Genomic DNA, 23,132 nt, shown 5'->3' with positions numbered 1-23,132 from the left:
GAAATTCACAAATAGAACCCGAGGTGTGTATGCGCCACTTAATCAGGGTTGTGTCTGTATATGTGTTCCAGCTGGGTCTAGCATGTTGCCTCAGGCCGCACTTTGAATCTATTTATGGTTCATTACTACAGCATTGATATTGCTCACATTTTTCTTACCACTGGAATTTTGTGTAAATAAAGCACATTATCAATGCAGTTATTTTACTGAATATGTAGGAAGACCAAGCACGGGCTTCTTCCATGTATTGCTTTCATGTGTATTAAAAAGTAAACTACAAAGGTGGGTTTTCTGTGTTATAAAGAACATCTAGAAGTTTAAGTTGTGCTAAGAAGTACTTAACCACTTAAGCCCCGAGCCTGTTTTTCAGATTCGGCGTTTACAAGACTAAAACTGTTTTTTTTTTTTTGCTAGAAAATTGCTTAAAACCCCCAAACATTCTATATATATATATATATATATATATATATATATATATATATATATATATATATATATATATATATATATATATATATATATATATATATATATATATATTTTCTAACACCCTAGAGAATAAAATGACGGTCATTGCAATACTTTTTGTCACACCGTATTTGCGCAGCGGTCTTTCAAGCGCACTTTTTTTTGGAAAAAATTCACTTTTTTTTAATTAAAAAATAAGACCATAAATTTGGCCCAATTTTTTTATATATTGTGAAAGATAATGTTACGCCAAGTAAAATGATACCCAAACATGTCACGCTTAAAAATTGCGCCCGTTCGTGGCATGGCGTCAAACTTTTAACCTTAAAAATCTCGATAGGCGACGTTTAAAAAATTCTATAGGTTGTATTTTTTGGGCTACAGAGTAGGTCTAGGGCTAGAATTATTGCTCTCGCTCTAACGATCGCGGCGATACCTCACTTGTGTGGTTTGAACACCGTTTTCATATGCGGGCGCTACTCGCGTATGCGTTCGCTTCTGCGCGCGAGCTCGTGGGGACGGGGCGCTTTCTTATTTTTTTTTTTTTTTTTTATTTTATAATTTTTTACACTGAAATCATTTTTTTTTTTAAATGTATCACTTTTATGCCTATTACAAGGAATGTAAACATCCCTTGTAATAGAAAAAAAGCATGACAGGTCCTCTTAAATATCTGGGGTCAAAAAGACCTCACATCTCATATTTAGACTTGAATGCAAAATAAAAATGGAAATGTTGTCATTTTAAAAAAGAAAACAAAAAAATGTGCCTTTAAGACGCTGGGCGGGACTGACGTTTTGACGTCACTTCCGCCCAGCAAAGCTATGAGGACGGGTGGGGGCCATCTTGCCCTCACTCGCATCCTCACACAACAGCCAGCAGCACCTGATCACCTCCGCCGCTACCGACGGCTCCGGAGACCGCCATTATCGTTTACACGACCGCCCGCTGAAGAGATGGATATCTCGGTTGTGGCAGCAGCTGCTGCCGTTACCGAGATATCCATCTTTAAAAACAGGACGTATATATACAGTGGGCGGTCGGTAACCGGTTAAAGGGGTTGTAAAGGTAAATGTTTTTTTCACCTTAATGCATCCTATGAATTAAGGTAAAAAAAACATCCGATAGTACCGCCGCCCCCCGAACCCCCGTTTTACTTACCTCACCCCTTGAAAGTCCCACGCGCGTCCACGTGATCCTCTTTGGTTCCCAGCCTGGCCGTTGATTGGCTAGGCTGGACGGATTGATAGCGCAGCCATTGGCTGGCGCTGCTGTCAATCACATCCGATGACGCGGCGCGCTGGGGGCGGGGGCCAAGTGATGCAGTGAGCGGCTATGGCCGCTCGCTGTATCACGGGAGCGCGCTCGCAATTACTCGCCACCATGCGAGCTCTCGCATGACCGTTGTCAGTTCTTGTGGGGAGGACCAGAGACAGCCGCCGAGGGACCCCAGAAGACGTGGATCGGGGCCACTCTGCAAAACGAACTGCACAGTGGAGGTAAGTATAACATGTTTGTTATTTTAAAGGGAAAAAAAAACATTTTCCTTTACTAACCCTTTTAAGGGGTTGTAAACCTTCGTGTTTTTTCAGCTTAATGCATCCCATTCATTAAAGCGGAGGTCCACCTAAAAAAATAAAAAAAAAATAATAAAAGCCAACAGCTACAAATACTGCAGCTGCTGACTTTTAATAAATAGACACGTAAATGTCCAGGGTGCCAGTGATGTTGGCAGCTGAAGCTGAGCAATCGCTTGGCTCTCTGCTGCCCCCGCCACCATCCTCGGTGAGGGAATCGGGAAGTAAAGCCTTGTGGCTTCACTTCCCACTTCCCTATTGCACATGTGCGAGTCACTCTGCGCGTTATCACTGGTCCCCGCTGTCTCCTGGGACCAGTGTGTCTCCCAGAAGGGGGGTGGTGGGGGGGAGAGTGGGACATGACTCCCGCGAGAGTCTATGCCTGGAAGTGGGTGCAAATGCCTGTAATATACAGGTATATCTTGGCACCTTTCAGGGGGGAGGAGGGTGCAATGTGACACCGGAGGGGGAGGAAGAGTTCCGAAAAGCGGAGGTGAATTTTTTTGTGTGGACCTCCGCTTTAAGGTGAAAAAGCACCTTGCAGTGTGAAAAAATACAGATCCTGGCCCCTTAAAGCAGATTATATAGCACAGTGCTTATGTTGTGTAATCTGCCCCTCCCTCTAAACTGTAAAAAAAAAAAAAAAAAAGTTTGTTTTGAAAAACGAGTGTTCAAAATACCGAATTTAGCCGTCTTCAGCTATAGGGGCAGGAAGGGGGTGAAAGTGCCCAGTATTGAGGTAGTTAAAGACCAGGCCCTTTTCTGACACTTGTTGCTTTACAAGTTAAAATCAGTATGTTTTGCTAGAACATTACCTAGAACCCCCCAAACATCACATATGTATTTTTAGCAGAGACCCTAGAGAATAAAATGGCGGTTGTTGCAATATTTTATGTCGCACTGTATTCGTGCAGTGGTCTTTCAAACGCAATTTTTGGGGAAGAAAATGCACTTCAATGAAGTAAAAAATAAATAAATAAATAAACAGTGAAGTTAGCCTATTTTTTTTTTTTTTTTTGTATCATGTGAAAGATGCTACGCTGAGAATTGTGATCTTTATTCTACGCAAAAAAAATTGTGATTCTCATTTTTCCCAGAATCGTGCAGCTCTAAATACACAGTGGTAAATGACCAGATAAACGCCATGGGGGTGGGATATTACATCTTGACTGATGGTGGCTTCACCTCCCTGTTATTCTAATGCCGCGTACACACGATCATTTTTCGGCATGTAGAAAAAACAAAGTTTTTCCAACTTGATCATTAACACGACGTTGCCCACACACCGTTTTAAAAAAATGCTCTAGCAAAGCGTGGTGACGTACAACGGCACTATTAAGGGGAAGTTCCATTCGGATGGCGCCCCCCTTGGGGCTGCTTTAGCTGATTCCGTGTTGGTAAAAGACGATTTGCGCTTTTCTGTCTGTTACATCGTGATGAATGTGCTTACTCCATTATGAATGGTAGTTTTACCAGAACGAGCGCTCCCGTCTCATAACTTGCTTCTGAGCATGCGCGGGTTTTTAACGTCGTTTTAGCCCACACACGATCATTTTTTACAACCCAAAAAACGACATTGTTTAAAACGTCGTTAAAAAATGCAGCATGTTCGGGAATTTTTTTTTTCGTTTTTCAGAACCTGAAAAATTATGTGAAGCCCAAATTTTTTAAAAACTGCCGAAAAATGATCGTGTGTACACGGCATAAGACAGAGGCTGGAGGGGCGTGACACAGCCTGTGACTGACAAAAATCTGGCCACGCCATGTCATTGCCACAAAATAATAAAGATTTGATTTCAAATATATATTTGTAATTAATTTTGACTGTATTTCAAAGGCTGTTTTTTTTTTTTTTTTGGAATATGTGTCCAGCAGCAGAGGACTAGACTCCTCCTGCTTATGTTCCCCTGCAGGCAGCCTGGGAGAGAGTTGGGTCATGTGACAGCTGTATATTGTTTTCATTAAAATTGCAGTGCCATCATCCACATACAGAAATAGAAGGGACAATGTAAATTAAACAGCATATGTTTGGTATCACTTTAATGTTTGATGTACATGCTATTAAGAGGGAAAATGGAACCTTTGACTATTTGTGGGTCCAAAACAATTGGTTAGAACACAGAACTTTAATATGATTTTATATTCCAGCAAGAAGAATCGACTAGACTGGGCTACGGATGCCATGTTATTAATCGGAGCGGAGCTGCAAGTAGAATTTCTGGATCATGTCCCTCTTACCACCCATAATTTTGTAAGTTGATGGCAAATCTGTGTGGCACCACGCCTCGATTTCTCACTATATGCATTGCTTTTGAACCTGAAGTTGCAACTGATTTTAAGCCATCGTAAACCTCTTCAGATCAACTTTTTAAAACCACATTGTCATCAATTACTTTCTTCTTTCTGACTAGTGCACAGCTGGGGATAGTAACTTTTAAAATGATCTGTGTCCGTTTTTATCTCACTGAAAAAAGATATGAGGATTGCCTCTCTTTGTGGCAAGACTGGGCACGGATGACATTAAATCCTATACTGTACAAGGTGCAAGCTTTAATTAAAAATATATAAATGTGTGTTTATATCCACTTTAAGGGCCAGTTCACACCACAGAGATGACATCTGGATGCGTTCTAGATACATTTTCTGCTTGCAAGTATTTGACACACTTTTGATGTGTTTTCAATGCATTTATTTCCTCCTTTTTCTTGGTATTAAAGCGGAGGTTCACCCCTACAATATACTATTTCCTCTTAGATTCCTGCTCGTTTTGTCTAGGGGAATCGGCTAGTTGTTTTAAAATATGAGCAGTACTTACGGTTTACGAGATGCATCCTCTCCGTCGCTTCCGGGTATGGGCTGCGGGACTGGGCGTTCCTATTTTGATTGACAGTCTTCCGAGAGGCTTCCGACGGTCGCATCCATTGCGTCACGATTTTCCGAAAGAAGCCGAACGTCGGTGCGCAGTATAGAGCCGCACCGACGTTCGGCTTCTTTCGGCTACTAGTGACGCGATGGATGCGACCGTCGGAAGCCTCTCGGAAGACTGTGAATCAAGAAGGAACGCCCGCTCCCGAAGACCCATACCCGGAAGCGACGGAGAAGATGCATCTCGAAAACGGTAAGTACGGCTCATATTTTAAAACAACTAGCCGATTCCCCTAGACAAAACGAGCATCCATCTAAGGGGAAAAGATAAAAAAAAAAAAAAATGGGTGAACTCCCGCTTTAAGTTCCGGTGCATTTTTGATGCATTTTGCCATGTTTCAATGCAGTTCCTTGGGAAACAAAATGCACCATGTGCTACCTTTGTTGACTGCAATGGAACACCCTGAAATGGTGTGACCTTTACCATTAAAATCCATGTAACCTACTGTCCATGTGTTTTTGATAAACAACACTGGACTGCATGTGGGTTGAAAGGGCCCTAGTGTAATTTCTTCTGAGTATAATAATCCTATTTGTGTGTTGCCATCATCGTTCTGTTTAATGTTATGACAATTGGTGCCGGTTCACACAGGGGCAACCCGACTTGCAAGCTCAACTTCAGTGCGACTTGGAGCAACTTACAATGCAACTTAAAGTTGCCTCCAGGACAGGTGACTTTGGCTGTGGCCAATCACAGAATAATCGGCTCTGTGGGAGGGAGGGGGTTGCCTGAGTAAACTCTTTTCTTTTCCTGTAAAGTTGCTTCAGTTAAGACAGTGATCCGACTTTGGAGGCAACTTCCATTGAAATCAATGGGTAGAAGTTTTGGGTAGAAGTTGCACAGGAACCTTTTCTGAAGTCAGAGCGACTATCCGATGAAAATGGTCCGCCGGACCGTTTCCATCGAACATTTCTGCTCCGGATTTTGATCTGATGGCTGTACACACCATCAGATCAAAATCCCTGCGGGAAACATACGCGGTGAGGTGGCCGCGCCGCGCCGATGACGCGGCGACGTGCGCGACCCTGGAAGGTAAATACTTCCACGCATGCGTCGAATCACTTCGACACATGCAAGGGATGGGGATCGGTCGGACTTATCCGGTGAGTCTGTACAGACGACCGGATAAGTCCGACGGACAGGTTTCCAGCGGATAGATTTCTTAGCATGCTAAAAAAAATGTATCCGCTGGAAAACGGTCGGCTGGACAAATGTCCGCCGAAAAATGTCCGCTAGGCCGTACACACGATCGGATTTGTCTGCTGGAACTGATGCGCGGATAAATCCAGCGGACAGATCCGGTCGTGTGTACGGGGCCTAAGACCCCATTCACACCTGGGGGGAAAAAAATCTATTATCTGTATTTAATTTCTGTATTTAACATTGGTGACCCTAGACCTGTCCAAATTCACGACAAAACACGGTAAAAAATGCCGCAAATATCGCGGCAAAACGCAGTAAACGCCGCAGAATCGCGGCAAAACGCTACTCTCAGGTGTGAATGCAGCCTAAGACGGCTCTCATTCACTTCAATGGAATTTCTCATGCGACACAAGTCGGATCCCAAGTCGCGGTAGACTGAACCGGCACTTAAAGTGGAGTTCCACCCTGAAAATTATTTTTTCACCAAAAATCCCCCAAAATTTTTTATACTTGCCAGAAATAGTGGTTGCTCTGCGAAAGTCCGTAATCTGCCTCTTCATCGTCCGCGATGGGTCTTCTTCCTCTGTCCTAGTCGCGGTGTCTTCTGGTGAATGGGGCGTGATGCCTTCTGGGAACTGTGTGTATCCCAGAGAGCAGCCGGCCCATTCACAAAGAGCCACGCGGCTCGCACATGCGCAGTAGGAAACGGGCAGTGAAGCCGCACAGGCTTCACTGCCTGTTTCCCTTACTGAGGATGGCGGTGCCGGGAGCTAATAGGATCGTGGGATCGGCCTCGGGGGGGGGGGGGGGGGGGGCTGACATCGCAGGCGAGTAGGACAGGCATGTGTCCTTATTAAGTCAGCAGCTACAGTGTTTGTAGCTGCTGACTTTTAAAAAAAAAAATTAAAATTGCGGGTGGAACCCTCCCTTTAAGGGTTAGTACTGGTAATGCAACACATAAAATGTTCATTTGACAGTTGTTTAGCAAAATGGAGCAATGACAACAAACAGAGGAGACACCGCTCATACACGCTTACAGTAGTCTATTAAATCAGTGTAATGTTTGTTTGCGGTTATTGGTGTAAAGCGATGCGTATACTCTTAGCGCTATATAAATCCTGTATAATAATAATTGGTCTTTTTAACTTGTACTGACTTTTTTAATCACCTGAACTTTTTCTCTTTGACAGGTACGAAAGACTTTCCTGAAGTTGGCGTTTTGTGACATCTGTCAGAAGTTCCTTCTAAATGGTTTCCGCTGTCAGACATGCATGTACAAGTTCCATGAACACTGCAGCACCAAAGTTCCGACCATGTGTGTGGACTGGAGCAATGTCCGGCAGCTGCTGTGAGTGACCATTACAGGCAGGACTGCCTTCCCAGCTTGACAGATCGCTTGTCTTATGTCATTGCAGAGAAACCCAGTCCAACTTGGAGACTGGCTCTTCTAATTGGACGAGTAGAGATCTCGGCACTTGGGGAAACATCTGGATGAACTAGTTTATTCTATATTTAAACAAAGTTATTATTGTAAATGAAATGACAGTGGGATGAGCAAAGGGCATAAACACGGCCTCCTTCCAAGTAATTACCACAGGCTTTCATCATCCTTGAATAGAAAGTTTGCAGAAGGAGCTCATGCAAAGGGCTGTGTTACCACGCCAGCACTGAGTGTACATAGAGTGTAAATAATTATCTCATTAACTTCTAGCACATGTGCTGAGCTTCATCAAATGTTAAAAGCATTTCTGCTATTTTATTGTCCGCTTTATTTATCTTTTACTAAAGCCTATTTTATCAACAAAGATCTTCAATAAGGCCACCCATGAATACCAGGCAGCCCTTTCCCACTGAGGACAAGTGCCATGTCAGGGCTGTAGTGCTTTCATAGAATCCAAGTAATGGGACACAGAAGCATTCGCGGTAGTAAATGGGGACCTTTTTTGAAAGAAAGTTTGGGGAAGTTACTCCTAGAAAATGGATTACAGCTGTAGTTTTCTAGTGCGAATTGGGAAATAAAAAGAAATCGTTGGAAGAAAGGGTGCAAATACCCAAGGCCACTCTAGTGATAGGACTCTTTCTTTTGTGTCTACCACAAGCTAAATTTTAACATCTTCAAATCTATTTAAACCATTAAAGCCCCATGCACACGAGAAGCAAATGCAAACACATGTAAACTCAAGTTTTCAAAGGCAAAAAACGGCGTTTAAAACGCCTGTTTTTGCCGCAAATGAGCCTAAACCCAACTGCTTTAAAACGCAAAAAAACGTGAATGTGTGCATGGACACATAGGATAACATTAAATGTGTTCAGGGGCAGTTGAAAAAAATGCCCAAATGCCTCTGAACTCGAGTTTACCAGCGTCTCGTGTGCATGGGGCCTTAGTGTGTGTGTGTGTGTGTGTGTGTGCGCGCTAGGCAGGGAGGAGGGGGTCATTGGATACAGAGTTTTTTTTTTTCCTTTGTGCCATTGAGATTTTCCTTTCGACTTCTGACCTAGAGTGACAGGACTTAGAGGGGATTGCTCCAAACCCTCTTAAAGTGGTTGTAAAGGCAGATTATTTTTTATTTTTTTATCTCAATACATTCTATGCAGTAAGAAAAAAAACCTGTGTGCATCAGCCCCCCTAATACTTGAGCCCCATTTAGATCCAGTGATGTTGTCGGAGTGTCTCAGCCGCCCCGTACTCACCTCCTCATTACCTGAGAGCCCTGCTTGTCAGTTAGTTAGCCAATGAGGAGAGAAAGGGGGCCGGGTCGAGGCTTCGTGGCTGAATGGACACATGAAGCTGTGGCTCGGCTTGGGTTCCCCCTTGGCAAGCTGCTTGCTGTGGGGGCACTCAACATGTGGGAGGGGCCACCAATGTTGCAAGAATGTCTCGGCTGCCTCAGACTCCCCTCATTAGCTGAGAGCGCTGGTGTCAAAGTCAGTCAGCCAATGAGGAGAGAAAGGGGGCTGGGCCGGGCCGCGGCTTTGTCTGAATGGACACAGGGAGCTGTGGCTCGGGTCCCCTCATAGCAAGCTGCTTGCTGTGGGGGCACTCAACAGGAGGGAGAGGCCAGGAGCGCCGGCGATGGACCCAAGAAGAGGAGAATCTCTGCTACTCTGTGAAAAACCATTGCACAGAGCAGGTAAATATAACATAACATGTTTGTTATTATTAACCACTTGCCGCCCGCCAATGACAGATTGACGTCGGCAAAGTGGTTGTAGAATCCTGACTGAACGTCATATGATCGCGGCGATCGTTGTTGCAGGGTGTCAGTCTGACACCCCGCAACACCGATCTCGGTAAAGAGTCTCTCACAGAGACTCTTTACCACGTGATCAGCCGTGTCCAACCACGGCTGATCACGATGTAAACAGGAAGAGCCATTGATGGCTCTTCCTCACTCTGACAGACGCGAGTAGAGGAGAGCAGATCGGCGGCTCTCCTGACAGGGGGGGTTCGCGCTGATTTTTTATCAGCGCAGCCCCCCCTCGGATCGCCACACTGGACCACCAGGGAAGCCCACCCTGGACCACCAGGGAAGGGCAGATAAAAAAAAAAGTCTGTAAAAAAAAAAAAAAAAAAGCTAAAGATGCCAATCAGTGCCCACAAATGGGCACTGACTGGCAACATAGGTAAATCAGTGCCGCCCCACAGTGTCCATCAGTGCCACCCCACAGTGTCCATCAGTGCCACCCCACAGTGTCCATCAGTGCCACCCCACAGTGCCCATCCATGCCCAGTGCCCACCTATCAGTGCCCATCTGTGCCACCCATAAGTAGCCATCAGTGCCACCCATAAGTGCCGCCCATGTGTGCCTATCTGTGCCGCCCATGTGTGCCCATCAGTGCCGTCCATGTGTGCCCATCAGTGCCGCCCATGTGTGCCCATCAGTGCCGCCCATCAGTGCCGCCCATGTGTGCCCATCAGTGCCGCCCATGTGTGCCGCCCATGTGTGCCCATCAGTGCCACCCATGTGTGCCCATCAGTGCCGCCCATGTGTGCCCATCAGTGCCGCATACCAGTGCCGCCAATCTGTGCCCGTCAGTACTACCTCATCGATGTCCATCAGTGCCATCTCATCGGTGCCCGTCAGTGCCGCCATATCAGTGCCCGTAATTGAAAGAGAAAACTTACTTATTTACAAAAAAATTAACAGAAAAAAATAAAAACGTATTTCTTTTTCAAAATTTTCAGTCTTTTTTTAGTTGTTGCGGAAAAAAAATCGCAAAGGTGATCAAATACCACCAAAAGAAAGCTCTATTTGTGGGGAAAAAAGGACGCCAATTTTGTTTGGGTACAGTGTAGCATGACCGCGCAATTGCCATTCAAAGTGCGACAGTGCTGAAAGCTGAAAATTGGCTTGGGCGGGAAGGTGCGCAAGTGCCTGGTATGGAAGTGGTTAACAAAAAAAAGAGACTTTATTATCACTTTAAGCCTAGGTTCACACTAATGTGGTGCAGGAAACCCTGCCAACCGTGCATGTTTCCTGCACCATGTTCAGATCGCACTGCCTTTGAGATTTGCAGTGGGTGTCAGTGCAATTTTAAGGACACTCCAAATGCAGTGTTTTTGCCGACACAAAAGTACCATGAGATCCAGTTGCATTTGCCTGGAGTTAGACTTTTACATTCCAGCTGAAAGATGTCTCTTGTCACTATCATGATAGCTGAGCCATTTCTTCTAAACTGAAGGTCGACGCAAGCTTTGCTGTCAGCTAAATTGTAATGTCTTCTCTGCCTTCTGCTTCTTTACTGGTATTACTCAATTTCCCATTTTTCATATGCTGTATCTTATTTATATTTGATTTCCGGTAATACTAGCAACTTCGGTAGCCAGTGCTCCTAGAAGTTACAGCTAAAGCATAACTTTTGCCTTTTTTTTTCTGGCTGTTAACGTTTTCTTTTATTCCTTTTACATATCTCTTAATTTATAAATACATTTGTCCAGCCTTAAAGCAGTTTTAAAGGCAAAATATTTTTTACTGTATTAAGGTAAAATAAAACTTCCAATACCAGCTCTGCCCGAGCCTTTGGCTCCACCGGCTGTCAAATCCTGTGAGGTTGGAGCGGGGGCATGGCTAAGCTATGCTGTATGTGTCCATGGATGCACACAGCCCAGCTCAGGGGGGCGCCTGCACGATTCCCTCCTTAGCATGGTGGCTCAGGAGCGTGCCTGCACAAGTGACCCCACAGCAGCTGGTTTGCTGAGGGGTACTCATAGAAGAGGGGACAGTGTCGGTAGGCGACTCCAGAAGAGTAGAGAAGGGACCGCTCAGTGCAATACAATTGCATAGAGCAGGTAAGTATAACATGTTTGTTTTAGGAAAAAATAATCAGCCTTCACAACCACTTTAATTAACATACCCCACTAATTGAACTCTCTACTTTTGTCTTGACAGAGTTCCAACTCCTAATTATGCAGACGGTGGCATGCCTGCATTACCATCCTTCACCATGCGGCGGATGCGGGATTCAGCACGTGGTTCAGCCAGGTACATCATTTTATAGAATACTGTTATTTTGACTACAGGAATTTTACAAGCAATAAATATTTTATAGGCCTCCTGTAGTGTGACGCACATGCGTTATTGTGGGTTTATAGTGGCTGATATCTACAGTATTGGTGTATAACTGCCTAATGTGCATTGTCACCAATTATATGTCCTTAATACTGTGATAAACAAGAACTACTCTATCTAGTCATATGTAAAAATGTGAGTTATATATATATATATATATATATAAAACACATTTTATATTCATTTATTGTTATTGAACATCTAAAGTTCATTTTAGTTACATTGTAAGTAATTTGTTTTTGTATAGTTCCCAGCACAGATATTCTACCCCTCAACCCTTCAACCTTTCAACACCAAATCCATCTTCTGAATGTTCCCTTTCTCAAAGGCAGCGATCTACTTCAACACCCAATGTCCACATGGTCAGCACCACAATGCCAGTGGACAGCAGAATGATTGAGGTAACAGCAGATTTTCATTTATTATTGGATCGCTTGATACTTTATCAATTTATCAATTATCATTTTATCAATCTTCAATATGTGTTCTGTAGACACATTCTGCTATGGGTTGGCTAGAACTGTACTTGAAAGACTTTGTAGGAAAAAAGTACTGTGGAACCTTGGATTACGAGCATAATCTGTTCCAGAAGAATGCTCGTAATCCAAAGCACTCGCACATCAAATAGTTTCCCCATTGAAGTCAATGGAAATGAAAATAATTTGTTCCAAATCTACTTCAATGGCATGCAATACCGCATGTGGCCAGAGTTGGGGGGGGGGTGCCGGAGAGCTCGGCTGAACTCGAGAAAACCTTGTAAAGGCTCGAAAACTGAGTAATTCCGAGGTTTTCTGAGAATTTCTGAACGGCTCCGATCGGCTCTGGTGCCCCTGCACCCCTGGCCAAATGCGGTATTGCACACGACTTTAGTTTGAATCCTGCTCATTTTGCGAGACAACACTCGCAAACCGAGTCAGGATTTAAAAAAAAAAAATGCTCGTATTGCGAAACGCTCGTTAGCCGTGGTACTCGCAATCCGAGTCTTTACTGTATCTTAAATTCTTAATTTTTTTTTACTGGTTTAATTTTTGCGAGTCAGTCTCTATTAACAGCTTGCCGACCAGCTGCCGCAGTTTTACGGCGGCAGGTCGGCTCGGCTGCGCGAGATCACGTATTACGTCATCTCGCGAATCGGCCAATAGGGGCATGTGCGCGGCGCCCCTGGTCCCTACGTGCGTGCCCGGTGTGCGCGATCACCGCAGGGCACTGGCGATCGTTCGTTACAGAATGAGAACCGGGAGCTGTGTGTGTAAACACACAGCTCCCGGTCCTGTCAGGGGGAGAAATGCCTGATCGTCTGTTCATACAATGTATGAACAGCGATCAGTCATTTCCCCAAGTCAGTCCCACCCCCCCTTCAGTTAGAACACAATTAACCCCTTCCTCGCCCCCTCGTGTTAACCCCTTCCCTGTAGTCATCTTGCAATGTTGATAAACATTTGCTGGAGGCTTTTTTTTTTTTTATAGCGAACAGAGAATGGCTCTGCACTGTTTACATAGAATCGTGGAAATGCTGGATTGAGATTGCGAGGGGGGGTTGAATCGAGATCGCAATTTATTTATCTTTAAACAAATAATCGTGTAGTTCTAGCTTCTAGTTTTCCCTTACTCCACTAAACCAAAACGTCTTCGATTTGGTCTCTACTACTGCTGGAAAGTCATTGTCAGCAGAACAAGAGGTGCAGAGAATCTCTATACCAGAGGCTCGGATAGCAGTAAAAACCTGACAGGCATTCTCACTCCATCCAAAACTATAAAAAATTGTTTTGGCTGAACATGCGCCTTAATTCACAACAATTATTTGAGATGCGTTTGGGTATAAGATAATGTAGTGATTATAATGTGATTTGTAATACATATTTGGAAATGGTTTTAATTTAAGCTAGAATAAGAAATAAAAACAATGTCGTTCTTAAAAAAAATTGTGGCGGAGGGAAATGTTATCGTGATTATAAATGGAATAGAAAGAAGGTCTTTATAGAAAAAATAAAAGACTTAAAGTAGAATTCCTGCCTAACACTAACTAGTCTTAAACATGTCCCTTCCCTCTCCTGCTACCTATGCTAACTAACCTGTGTAAAAAAAAAAAAGGAAAAGAAAGTGTATAGTTACTTATTTTCAGCTCATTCTGTTTGTCATGGGATTTGGGTCCCCTGTGTCAGTGAGTGGCTGCTGCAGGGGAGAGGAGAGATCTCTGGCAACGTTGTCCAGCTCTCTCACTTCTCTACAGCTGCTGCTCACTGACACAGGCGATCACATTACAAAAACAAAGTAGGCTGAAAATAAGTATACACATTTTTTTTCACATGATACTCAGCATAGGTAGCAGGAGGGGAGGCATTGTTAAACCTATTAGGCAGGAATTCCACTTTAATACTTTCCTGTCAAGTCGCTAACTTTTGTCTTGAAGAGCTGCAAGAATCATCAGCTTCCTGCTAAGTACAGCAATTCAGTCTTTTAATGTCCTGTGTTACTACTGTGTCCTGTAGTAGGTAGAGCTCTGCAGATGGAACCAGTGCGCCCAGTGGGAGACCAGGCGTATGGCACTGCTTGAATTGCTGGATGCTGGAGATTCATCAACAAGCTTTAGCTGCTTCTGAGCAAATTTCGGTGGCATGGGTAGCAGGACAGTTAAGGCCTTTTTGCTACAGGGAGGTCTTATTATAAAGTTGCTTTTTTAGCAACAGAGGCACGCAGCAAGCACTTTCTAGGACCCAGGGTATAAATGTTCAATTGGCTCTATAAAACGTAAAGCTCAACTCCAGGATTAACTTTGCCAAATAATTGTATTCCAATGACCAGTACATCCACATATACAATTTCCAAATTGTTTGCCTTCTTTGCCATGAAAATAATCTTCAAGTACCTGTAATGCCCTTGTTCTTCCCAGTCTTCTTGCTATCCTAGGGAACTAGGAGAATGTTGTGCAACAGTATATCTAGACTGGAAACTACATGCATTGTTCTATGGGACTCAAATGTACGGTAGTTTGTGGGTAGTGACAGGGGCATTACTGGGCAGGATTATATGAGAATAGATACCCATTCCATGCCTCCCAGCAGCAGCATAGATGGTGCCATGGCATCTCTATAGTCTCTCTAGAGCAGGGGTCTCCAACATTTCTAAACAAAGGGCCAGTTTACTGTTCAGGCTTAATCGGGGGCTGGAATGTGGCCATTGGAAGAAGAAAATGTTTCGGCATCAGTAGGAGTAAACAAATGCCCCATCTTTGGTGTCAGTGAGAGGAATTGTGCCACATTGTGAGTGTAATTAGGTAGGAGGCATCATACCCCATAGTTGCTGAAATTATGCCCCTTTATTGGTGTCGGGGGGATTTTTCCCAATTGTTGGTGTCAGAAGATGGGCAGTACAAAGCACTGGAAAAGACAGGACGTGGCTGTGTAACACTTACTGTTGCACAGCTGGAAGAATATTGCTATAAAGCCAAATAAAATAAAATAATGGGAAAACAGGAGGTATTTCACTAACATGACATTTGTTAACAGGGTTGGAGTTCTGCTTTAACAAAGCTTCAAAAAAGTTTGTGTCTGGGTTACCTGGCTCCTAGAATATTTTGCCCTGTTGGATACTCCATGTGTCGCATTGGCATTTTTTGCAGGGCAGATGCTTCTAATGGGCGACAGTAATGACAGCATTTAAAGGGTTTCGCCAGCATGGCTATATAAACATATATATTTTTTTCCTTTTAACTTGTTTCTGCCTAGATACATTCATATTTTCTTTATTCTTCTTGTATCCCATTTTATAATGACTAGAATAACTGGCTCAATACTTCTCCCGTGTCCCGGGGCAGACGTTTCTGTTTGTGGGGCAGAGTACGTATTTCCGGGCTTGCTTTCTTGTAGTGATCTGTTGAATGGTTCTGCTCTGTCTTCTCCCTGTTGTGCCTGATTTGCAATGCTTGATGGCACTGAGATGTTGTGACCTACTTGCTTGGTGTGATCCTGAATGCAGACTAACCCCCCCTTTTATATTTTAGCATTTCTTTGGAAGTTCTGGCCTATAAGATCTCCTAGGCCAAAGTTTTAATTGGGATGACACAAGGCCTCTCAGATCAGGAAAGGGAATGTTGTTGGTGTGGGATTTTGTAGTAAAAGGGGCAACTGATAGGTCAGCGGTCCCACTTATGCGCTTAAGTTCCAGCTTATAGGAATGCCTTCAGCTGTGTTCAGTACACACAATTGTAAACCACTGGCTGTTTCACCACATGCCCACCTAGTGCACCTGTGCCCAGACTATGGACCTTTAATGCTTTTTCTTTATCGTACATCACGGGACACAGAGCGGCATATTCATTACAATATGGGTTATATGGAGTACCTTCAGGTGTTGACACTGGCAATCTCAAACAGGAAATGCCCCTCCCTATATAACCCCCTCCCATAGGAGGAGTACCTCAGTTTTTACGCCAGTGTCTTAGGTGTTAGTCATGGTTTAGCTTGCCTCCGCATCCTTGGGATTAGGTGAGCTACCGGTTCTGTCCAAAAAAGCCTCAGCGCTAAAGTGGTCAGTAACCGGACCCCAAACCCTTGGGGTATAGCCCATAATGCTTTTCTTTTTAGAGAGCTGGACCCTGGGCCCAGAACTTAGAAACCTTTGGGTGCCTAATGTTTTCTGTTGCCAGGGTGCTATATGGGCCCAGGACAGTGGATCCTTCATAGGAACCCAGGGCCTGAAGGTCTAGACATCCCCACGGAGATGGGGGAAGATTGGGCCTCTTGCTTGGCAAAGTCCTGCGGCATGGAGCAGGTAAGTGAGGGGAAAACTTGCGGAACTTGGTTCTTAGCAGGTTTTTTTCTGGGGGGTCACAGGGGACATGCCTAAAGTTATGCACTGCATCTGGCAAACTAGTCACATATCATAAAGATAGGATGGCTCTATATGTATTATTCCCCATAAGATGTGACCTCCCTTGTAGTGTTGGAAAAGCATTGAGTGGGGCCTGTGTGATATAAAAATATATGTGTGTGTCAGAGAGCTGTGCTTACCTGCAAGCCTCCAGGCGATGCTCCATTCAGTCTTCCTCCTCAGAGCCTGCAAAGCAGGCAAAACGCTGACCTCCTCATGGTTCCAGGCTGCAGGCTGCAGTTTGCTGGAACAGAGAGGTCCCTTCCTCCCAAACCCCCCCCCCCCCCCCTCTGTCGGGAGGGGCATTTCCTGTTTGAGATTGCTGGGGGGGGAAGGGCGGGTCAGTGGCTTAAGGAAGGGGCGGCCCTTCCTTGTTTGTTCCATTCAATACTTTGGAACGGGGGAGGAAAGACCAGAACGGCAGCACGGGGCGCCGAGGACTCACAGTGGCCAGAAAGGATATTGCAGTCTTCAGAAGACTGTTTTTCAAGCCTAGAAATAGGCTGTTTTCTTTTCCATCTCATAGTTTTTCTTTGCAATACTACTCAGGGGGACAGAATGTTTTTTTCTTTCCTGGATTTGAAACAAAAACGAAAAAAAAAAAAAAAAAAAAGTGTCATCTAGGGGAGAGGAAGCATTTTTTATCCCCCAAACAGGTGTTTGGGCAATTAACTTTTATAGTTCCAAATACCAATAGGTAGCAGGTGTACCTTGGTATTGTACCATAGGCATCCGGAGAGTCTAAGGTCTCGGACAAAGTTATGCCGCTGCTTTCCCCACAGGGAGCCTTGGGGCCATCGGGATCTGGGGCTGGAGCTGGCGCGGGTCAGTCCAACCCTAAGATGGTCACGGACGAGGTATTACTCACCTCTTTAAGAGAGATGGAGAAAAGAATGGGAAAAATGATAGCCACAGCTATGCGGGGCAGTAAACGGATTAGATCTCCGTCGCCCGAGCGCAGACCCTCAGAAGAGGAGGTCCTTTCCTCAGGGGAATTGGACGACCTCTTGGACAAGGACCAAGTAGGTTCAGGGATCGAAGATCCGGATACAGAGGAGTCTGGAGCAGTCTCCCAAGGGGAGAGCTGGTGGACTCAAGCCTTAACGGACTTGGTCCATAAATGCATTCAACTTGCCAGTACCAGATCTCCAGGTATCTACGGTTTCAGCTTTGGGCTCACTGAGGGCGCCTCAAAGCAATGCAGTATTTCCGATCCACCCTCTACTAGAGGGAGTTTTGTTCCAAGATTGGAACAAGCCAGAAAAATCTTCTTACCACCTAAAAGATTCTCTGCCCTATATCCTATGGAAGATAAATTTTCCAAGAAATGGGCTACTCCTGCAGTGGACGCAGCCATCTCATGTATTAACAAATCATTAACATGCCCTGTAGAAAACATACAGGTATTCAAGGATCCAGTTGATAAACGCTTGGAAGCACTACTTAAGAACTCCTTCACTACTGCAGGGGCAGTAGTACAGCCAGCCGTGGCTGCGATTGGGGTTGCTCAAGCATTATCGGATCAGGTTAAGCAGATGCTTAAACTTATTCCTGCCCAGCAGGCAGAAGAATTTTCGGATGTCCCTAAGGCCATATGTTTTACAGTAGACGCAATTAAGGATTCTATCCAGCAAGCGTCACGTTTATCGTTATCCCTTATCCATATGAGAAGACTCTTATGGTTAAAAAGCTGGGAGGCCGAGCCCCCATGCAAGAAGCTCCTGGTAGGGTTCCCCTTCCATGGAGGACGACTCTTCGGAGAAGACCTAGATAAATACATTCAAACCATTTCAAATGGCAAAAGTACTCTCTTGCCAACTAAGAGGAAGTTTCAGGGGCCTGCGTTTAAACGACAGTACTCCCCTGGGCAGGGGCCCTCTAATGCCAAACAGTATCGACGGCCTCCTGCGAAAGCAAACTTCGGCTTCAACAGCAAATCACAAGGACAGGCTGCTAAAGGCAGAAAGCAGTGGGTTCGCAAACCAGCAAACCCAGCCCCCAAGCCGACCTTATGAAGGGGCGCCCCCACCCACGAAGGTGGGGGGAAGGCTGCGACTCTTTTCAGAGGTTTGGGAAGCCAGCATTCCCGACGAGTGGGTACGGTCTTCCGTGGCCACGGGCTACAAATTAGATTTCCTAAAGGTTTCCTCCTCTTCATTTCCAGGAGTCGAGGATTCCAAACGATCCGGAGAAAGGAGCCGCATTAATGTCGGCATTAAATCATCTACTTTCCCAGGAAGTAATAGTAGAGGTACCAGTCCTGGAACAGGGGCTAGGTTTCTACTCCAACCTATTCATCATCCCGAAGTCCAATTGAGATGTCAGGCCAATTTTGGACCTAAAGATGGTAAATACATACCTAGAGATCCGCTCATTTCGGATGGAAACCGTGCGGTCAGCAGCTACCACACTCCAAAAGGACGACTTCATGGCGTCCATAGACATAAAGGATGCCTACCTTCATCTTCCAATTTATCAGCCACATCAAAGATATCTACGCTTCATGGTGGCTTCGCGTCACTTCCAATTCGTGGCGCTTCCCTTCGGGTTGGCTACGGCCCCCCGGGTGTTCACGAAGGTCCTAGCTCCAATCCTAGCCAAACTAAGGATCCAAGGGGTCACGATCCTAGCATACCTGGACGACCTCCTAGTCATAGATCACTCGTCTCCCGGCTTGGAGCGAGCAGTGGCCCTCACGGTCCAATACCTCGAGAAGTTCGGCTGGGTCCTAAATCGAGAAAAGTCAGCTTTCCTGCCCACAAGGCAGTTGAAATATCTCGGCATGAGATTAGACACAGAACAACAAAGAGTGTTTCTACCTCTGAGGAAGGTCAAAGCCATCAAGGAATTAATCCTACTGGTTCTAAGCAAGAAGGAACCGACTATTCGCCTATGTATGAGATTACTAGGCAAGATGGTGGCCACATTCGAGGCGGTACCATACGCCCAGAGCCACACTCGCATCCTGCAGGCAGCCATCCTGTCAGCATGGAGCAGAAGGCCGCAGGCCTTGGATATCCCGTTGCCGCTCTCATCAAGAGTCCGACAAAGTCTGTGCTGGTGGTTAGACCCTCAGAATCTACTGAAGGGGAAGTCTTTCAGCTCAGTGGCTTGGAAGATAGTGACCACAGACGCCAGCCTGACGGGCTGGGGAGCAATTTTGGATGGTTGCACTCGCCAAGGTACTTGGGCAACGCCAGAGAAGCAGTTGCCCATCAACATCTTGGAGCTCAGAGCTGCTCGACTAGCCCTCAGGGCTTGGACGTCAAAATTGCAGGGGTTCCCGGTGAGAATTCAATCAGACAATGCCACGGCCGTGGCATACATAAATCACCAAGGGGGAACCAGGAGTCAAGCCGCTCAGAGAGAGGTGAGCTTGATTCTCCTATGGGCAGAGGCTCATGTGCCCTGCATATCGGCAATATTCATTCCAGGAGTGGACAACTTTCAGGCGGACTTCTTAAGCCGCCAGACTCTTTTGCCGGGGGAATGGTCTCTGCATCCACAAATCTTTCAAGCACTCTGCCAAAGATGGGGAGTGCCGGACGTGGATATCATGGCATCGAGACTCAACAAGAAGCTAGACAGGTTCATGTCCCACTCAAGGGATCCGATGGCCTGCGGAACCGATGCGTTGGTTTGCCCTTGGCATCAGTTCAAACTTCTTTATGCGTTTCCCCCGCTCCAGTTACTACCCCGCCTGCGGCGCAGGATCCGGGTGGAGCACATACCAGTCATCCTGGTAGCTCCAGCATGGCCCAGAAGGGCATGGTACTCACTAATCTTAAAGATGGTAGTGGGAGACCCTTGGACTCTTCCTCTACGGCCAGACCTGCTATCGCAAGGTCCGATCCTCCACCCTGCCTTACGGCATCTAAATTTGACGGCCTGGAAACTGAATCCCTGATTCTCAGGGGTAGAGGTCTGTCTCAGAAAGTAATCTCTACCCTAATCAGAGCCAGGAAACCGGTCTCTAGGGTGATTTATTACAGGGTCTGGAAGGCCTATGTAGGCTGGTGTGAGTCCAAGCGATGGCTTTCTCGCAAATTTACCATCGATAGAGTATTAAGTTTTCTCCAGCTAGGAGTGGATAAAGGATTGGCATTAAGCATAATCAAAGGACAGATTTCTGCTCTGTCAGTGTGGTTTCAGCGGCCGCTGGCCACCCACTCGCTGGTTAAGACCTTCCTTCAAGGGGTCTTACGTATTAAACCTCCAGTTAAATCCCCGCTTTGCCCGTGGGATTTAAACCTTGTTCTGTCAAGTTTACAGAAACAACCGTTTGAGCCGTTGGCTGAAATTCCTTTGGTTTTACTGACAAAAAAGTTAGTATTTTTGGTCGCCATAGTTTCCGCAAGAAGAGTATCGGAACTGGCGGCCTTATCCTGTAAGGAACCATATCTTATTTTTCATAAGGACAGGGTCGTTCTCCGCCCTCATCCTTCCTTCCTACCGAAGGTTGTATCCAGTTTTCATTTGAACCAGGATTTGGTATTACCATCCTTCTTCCCTAAACCTACTTCCAGAAAGGAAGGGTTGCTGCATACCTTGGATATCGTCAGGGCCATGAAGGCCTATCTTAAAGCTACAAAGAAGATCCGGAAAACAGATGTGCTGTTCGTATTACCGGATGGGCCCAAGAAGGGGCAGGCAGCTGCAAAGTCCACCATTTCTAGGTGGATTAAGCAATTAATCACTCAGGCCTACGGCTTGAAAGGGTTGCCTCCTCCAGTATCATTAAAGGCTCATTCTACTAGGGCCATGGGCGCCTCCTGGGCAGCACACCACCAGATCTCTATGGCTCAAGTTTGCAAGGCGGCAACCTGGTCTTCTGTCCACACGTTTACAAAGTTCTACCAGTTGGACGTAAGAAGGAATTCTGATACAGCCTTTGGGCAGGCAGTGCTGCAGGCTGCAGTTTGAGACCCTCGGAATCCGGGGGCTCCTCTTTTTTGAGTTAAATTTAAAATTTAAGATTATTTTTCTCAACTAAGTTGGATTTATTATGATTTGAGTATTCTCTAAATTAAATCCTTTTGTCTTGGAGATGTTCTCCCTCCCCTCATTGTGAGCATTGCTTTGGGACATCCCATATAGTAATGAATATGCCGCTCTGTGTCCCGTGATGTACGATAAAGAAAAAGGGATTTTTAATACAGCTTACCTGTAAAATCCTTTTCTTGGAGTACATCACGGGACACAGAGCTCCCACCCCTCTTTTTGGGGACCATTTTGGGAGGCATACTGCTTGCTACAAAACTGAGGTACTCCTCCTATGGGAGGGGGTTATATAGGGAGGGGCATTTCCTGTTTGAGATTGCCAGTGTCAACACCTGAAGGTACTCCATATAACCCATATAGTAATGAATATGCCGCTCTGTGTCCCATGATGTACTCCAAGAAAAGGATTTTACAGGTAAGCTGTATTAAAAATCCCTTTTTTGCCAACCTCTGCCATCAAAAAAAAAAATACTTCTCTCCGTCCCAACTTTGGGAGACATGATTTACATCACTGCATCTCACCACTGTCACCTGGGATAGCTATATACTCAAAATCCTGTGAGAACGCACCCAGACCATTGCAGGAGTATACATTTTCATTGGGATTTAAAATACCCAGGAGGCAGCAGAGAGGCAGTGATGTCACTCATGTCTGTTGCAAGCAGAGACTGAAGTGAGTTTTTTTTTTAATCATTTTTTTTGTCAAATCTTTTTCTTTTCTGCATTTTAATTTATTTTTTGTGACGGGCAGCTGGCAGAAAAGCAAACGTTCCATTTGCATGTGAAATATGTTCTGTAAATATGTGTAACCAGTGGTAAAAGAACTTTAAAACAAGTCCTCGCCTCTTTTGAATAGTTTTAACGGCAAATAGTTTAAGCGATTTTTATAAAAAAAAAAATATTAAACTATACTTTAGAGTCTCTATTGCAATCTTTTGAGGTTGAATCACTCCATGTTATGTGGCTTCAGAAGATCGGCTGGTTTGGTATGTATGTGTGTGTATGTATGTATGTATGTATGTATGTATGTGTGTATATGTGTGTGTATATATATATATATATATATATATATATATATATATATATATATATATATATATATATATATATATATATATATTTATATATATATATTTCATATTTATCGGCATATAACACGCACCCTAAGAGCCGGTTCACACTGGGGCGACACGTCAGGCGGCTCAGCAGCCTGACGAGTCGCGTCCCATTGAATGCAATAGAACCGTTCTAATAGGAGCGACGCAAGTCGCTCCGACTTAGAAAAAGGTTCCTGTACGACTTTGGGGGCGGCTCGGGGCGACCTGCATTGACTTCTATACAGAAGTCGTTTTGCAAATCGCCTCTGAAGTCGTCCTCAGGACGACTTTCAGAGTCGCCTTGAAGTCGTGCCGCTGCAGTGTGAACCGACTCTAACTTTAATAGGGAAGTTTCAGGAAAAAAACTTTCCACAGCCCCCTGCGTATATAACACACAGGTACAGTTTACCCTCTATTTTCAGGGTAAAAAAGTGAGTGTTCTACGCCAATACAGTGTGTGTGTGTGTGTGTGTATGTATG

At 45.0% G+C, this 23,132-nt stretch overlaps 1 protein-coding gene across 4 annotated transcripts in view; it reads left to right on the top strand.

The window, feature by feature from the left end:
• Positions 1-23,132, top strand: part of RAF1 (Raf-1 proto-oncogene, serine/threonine kinase) — a 176,011-nt gene that overhangs the window by 104,248 nt on the left and 48,631 nt on the right. For 2 of the 4 annotated variants that reach the window (XM_040359341.1, XM_040359342.1), the window contains exons 4-8: positions 4,194-4,296; positions 7,305-7,462; positions 11,506-11,598; positions 11,933-12,086; positions 15,462-15,521. In XM_040359341.1, the coding sequence (XP_040215275.1) occupies positions 4,194-4,296; positions 7,305-7,462; positions 11,506-11,598; positions 11,933-12,086; positions 15,462-15,521 (568 nt within the window). The remainder of the gene's footprint in view (positions 1-4,193; positions 4,297-7,304; positions 7,463-11,505; positions 11,599-11,932; positions 12,087-15,461; positions 15,522-23,132) is intronic. The other 2 variants (XM_040359343.1, XM_040359344.1) reach the window with 1 other exon arrangement.

Source organism: Rana temporaria, chromosome 7 (genome assembly GCF_905171775.1).
Source record: "Rana temporaria chromosome 7, aRanTem1.1, whole genome shotgun sequence".
NCBI classification, from domain to species: Eukaryota; Metazoa; Chordata; class Amphibia; order Anura; family Ranidae; genus Rana; species Rana temporaria.
This window is presented reverse-complemented; position numbering and strand designations above follow the sequence as displayed.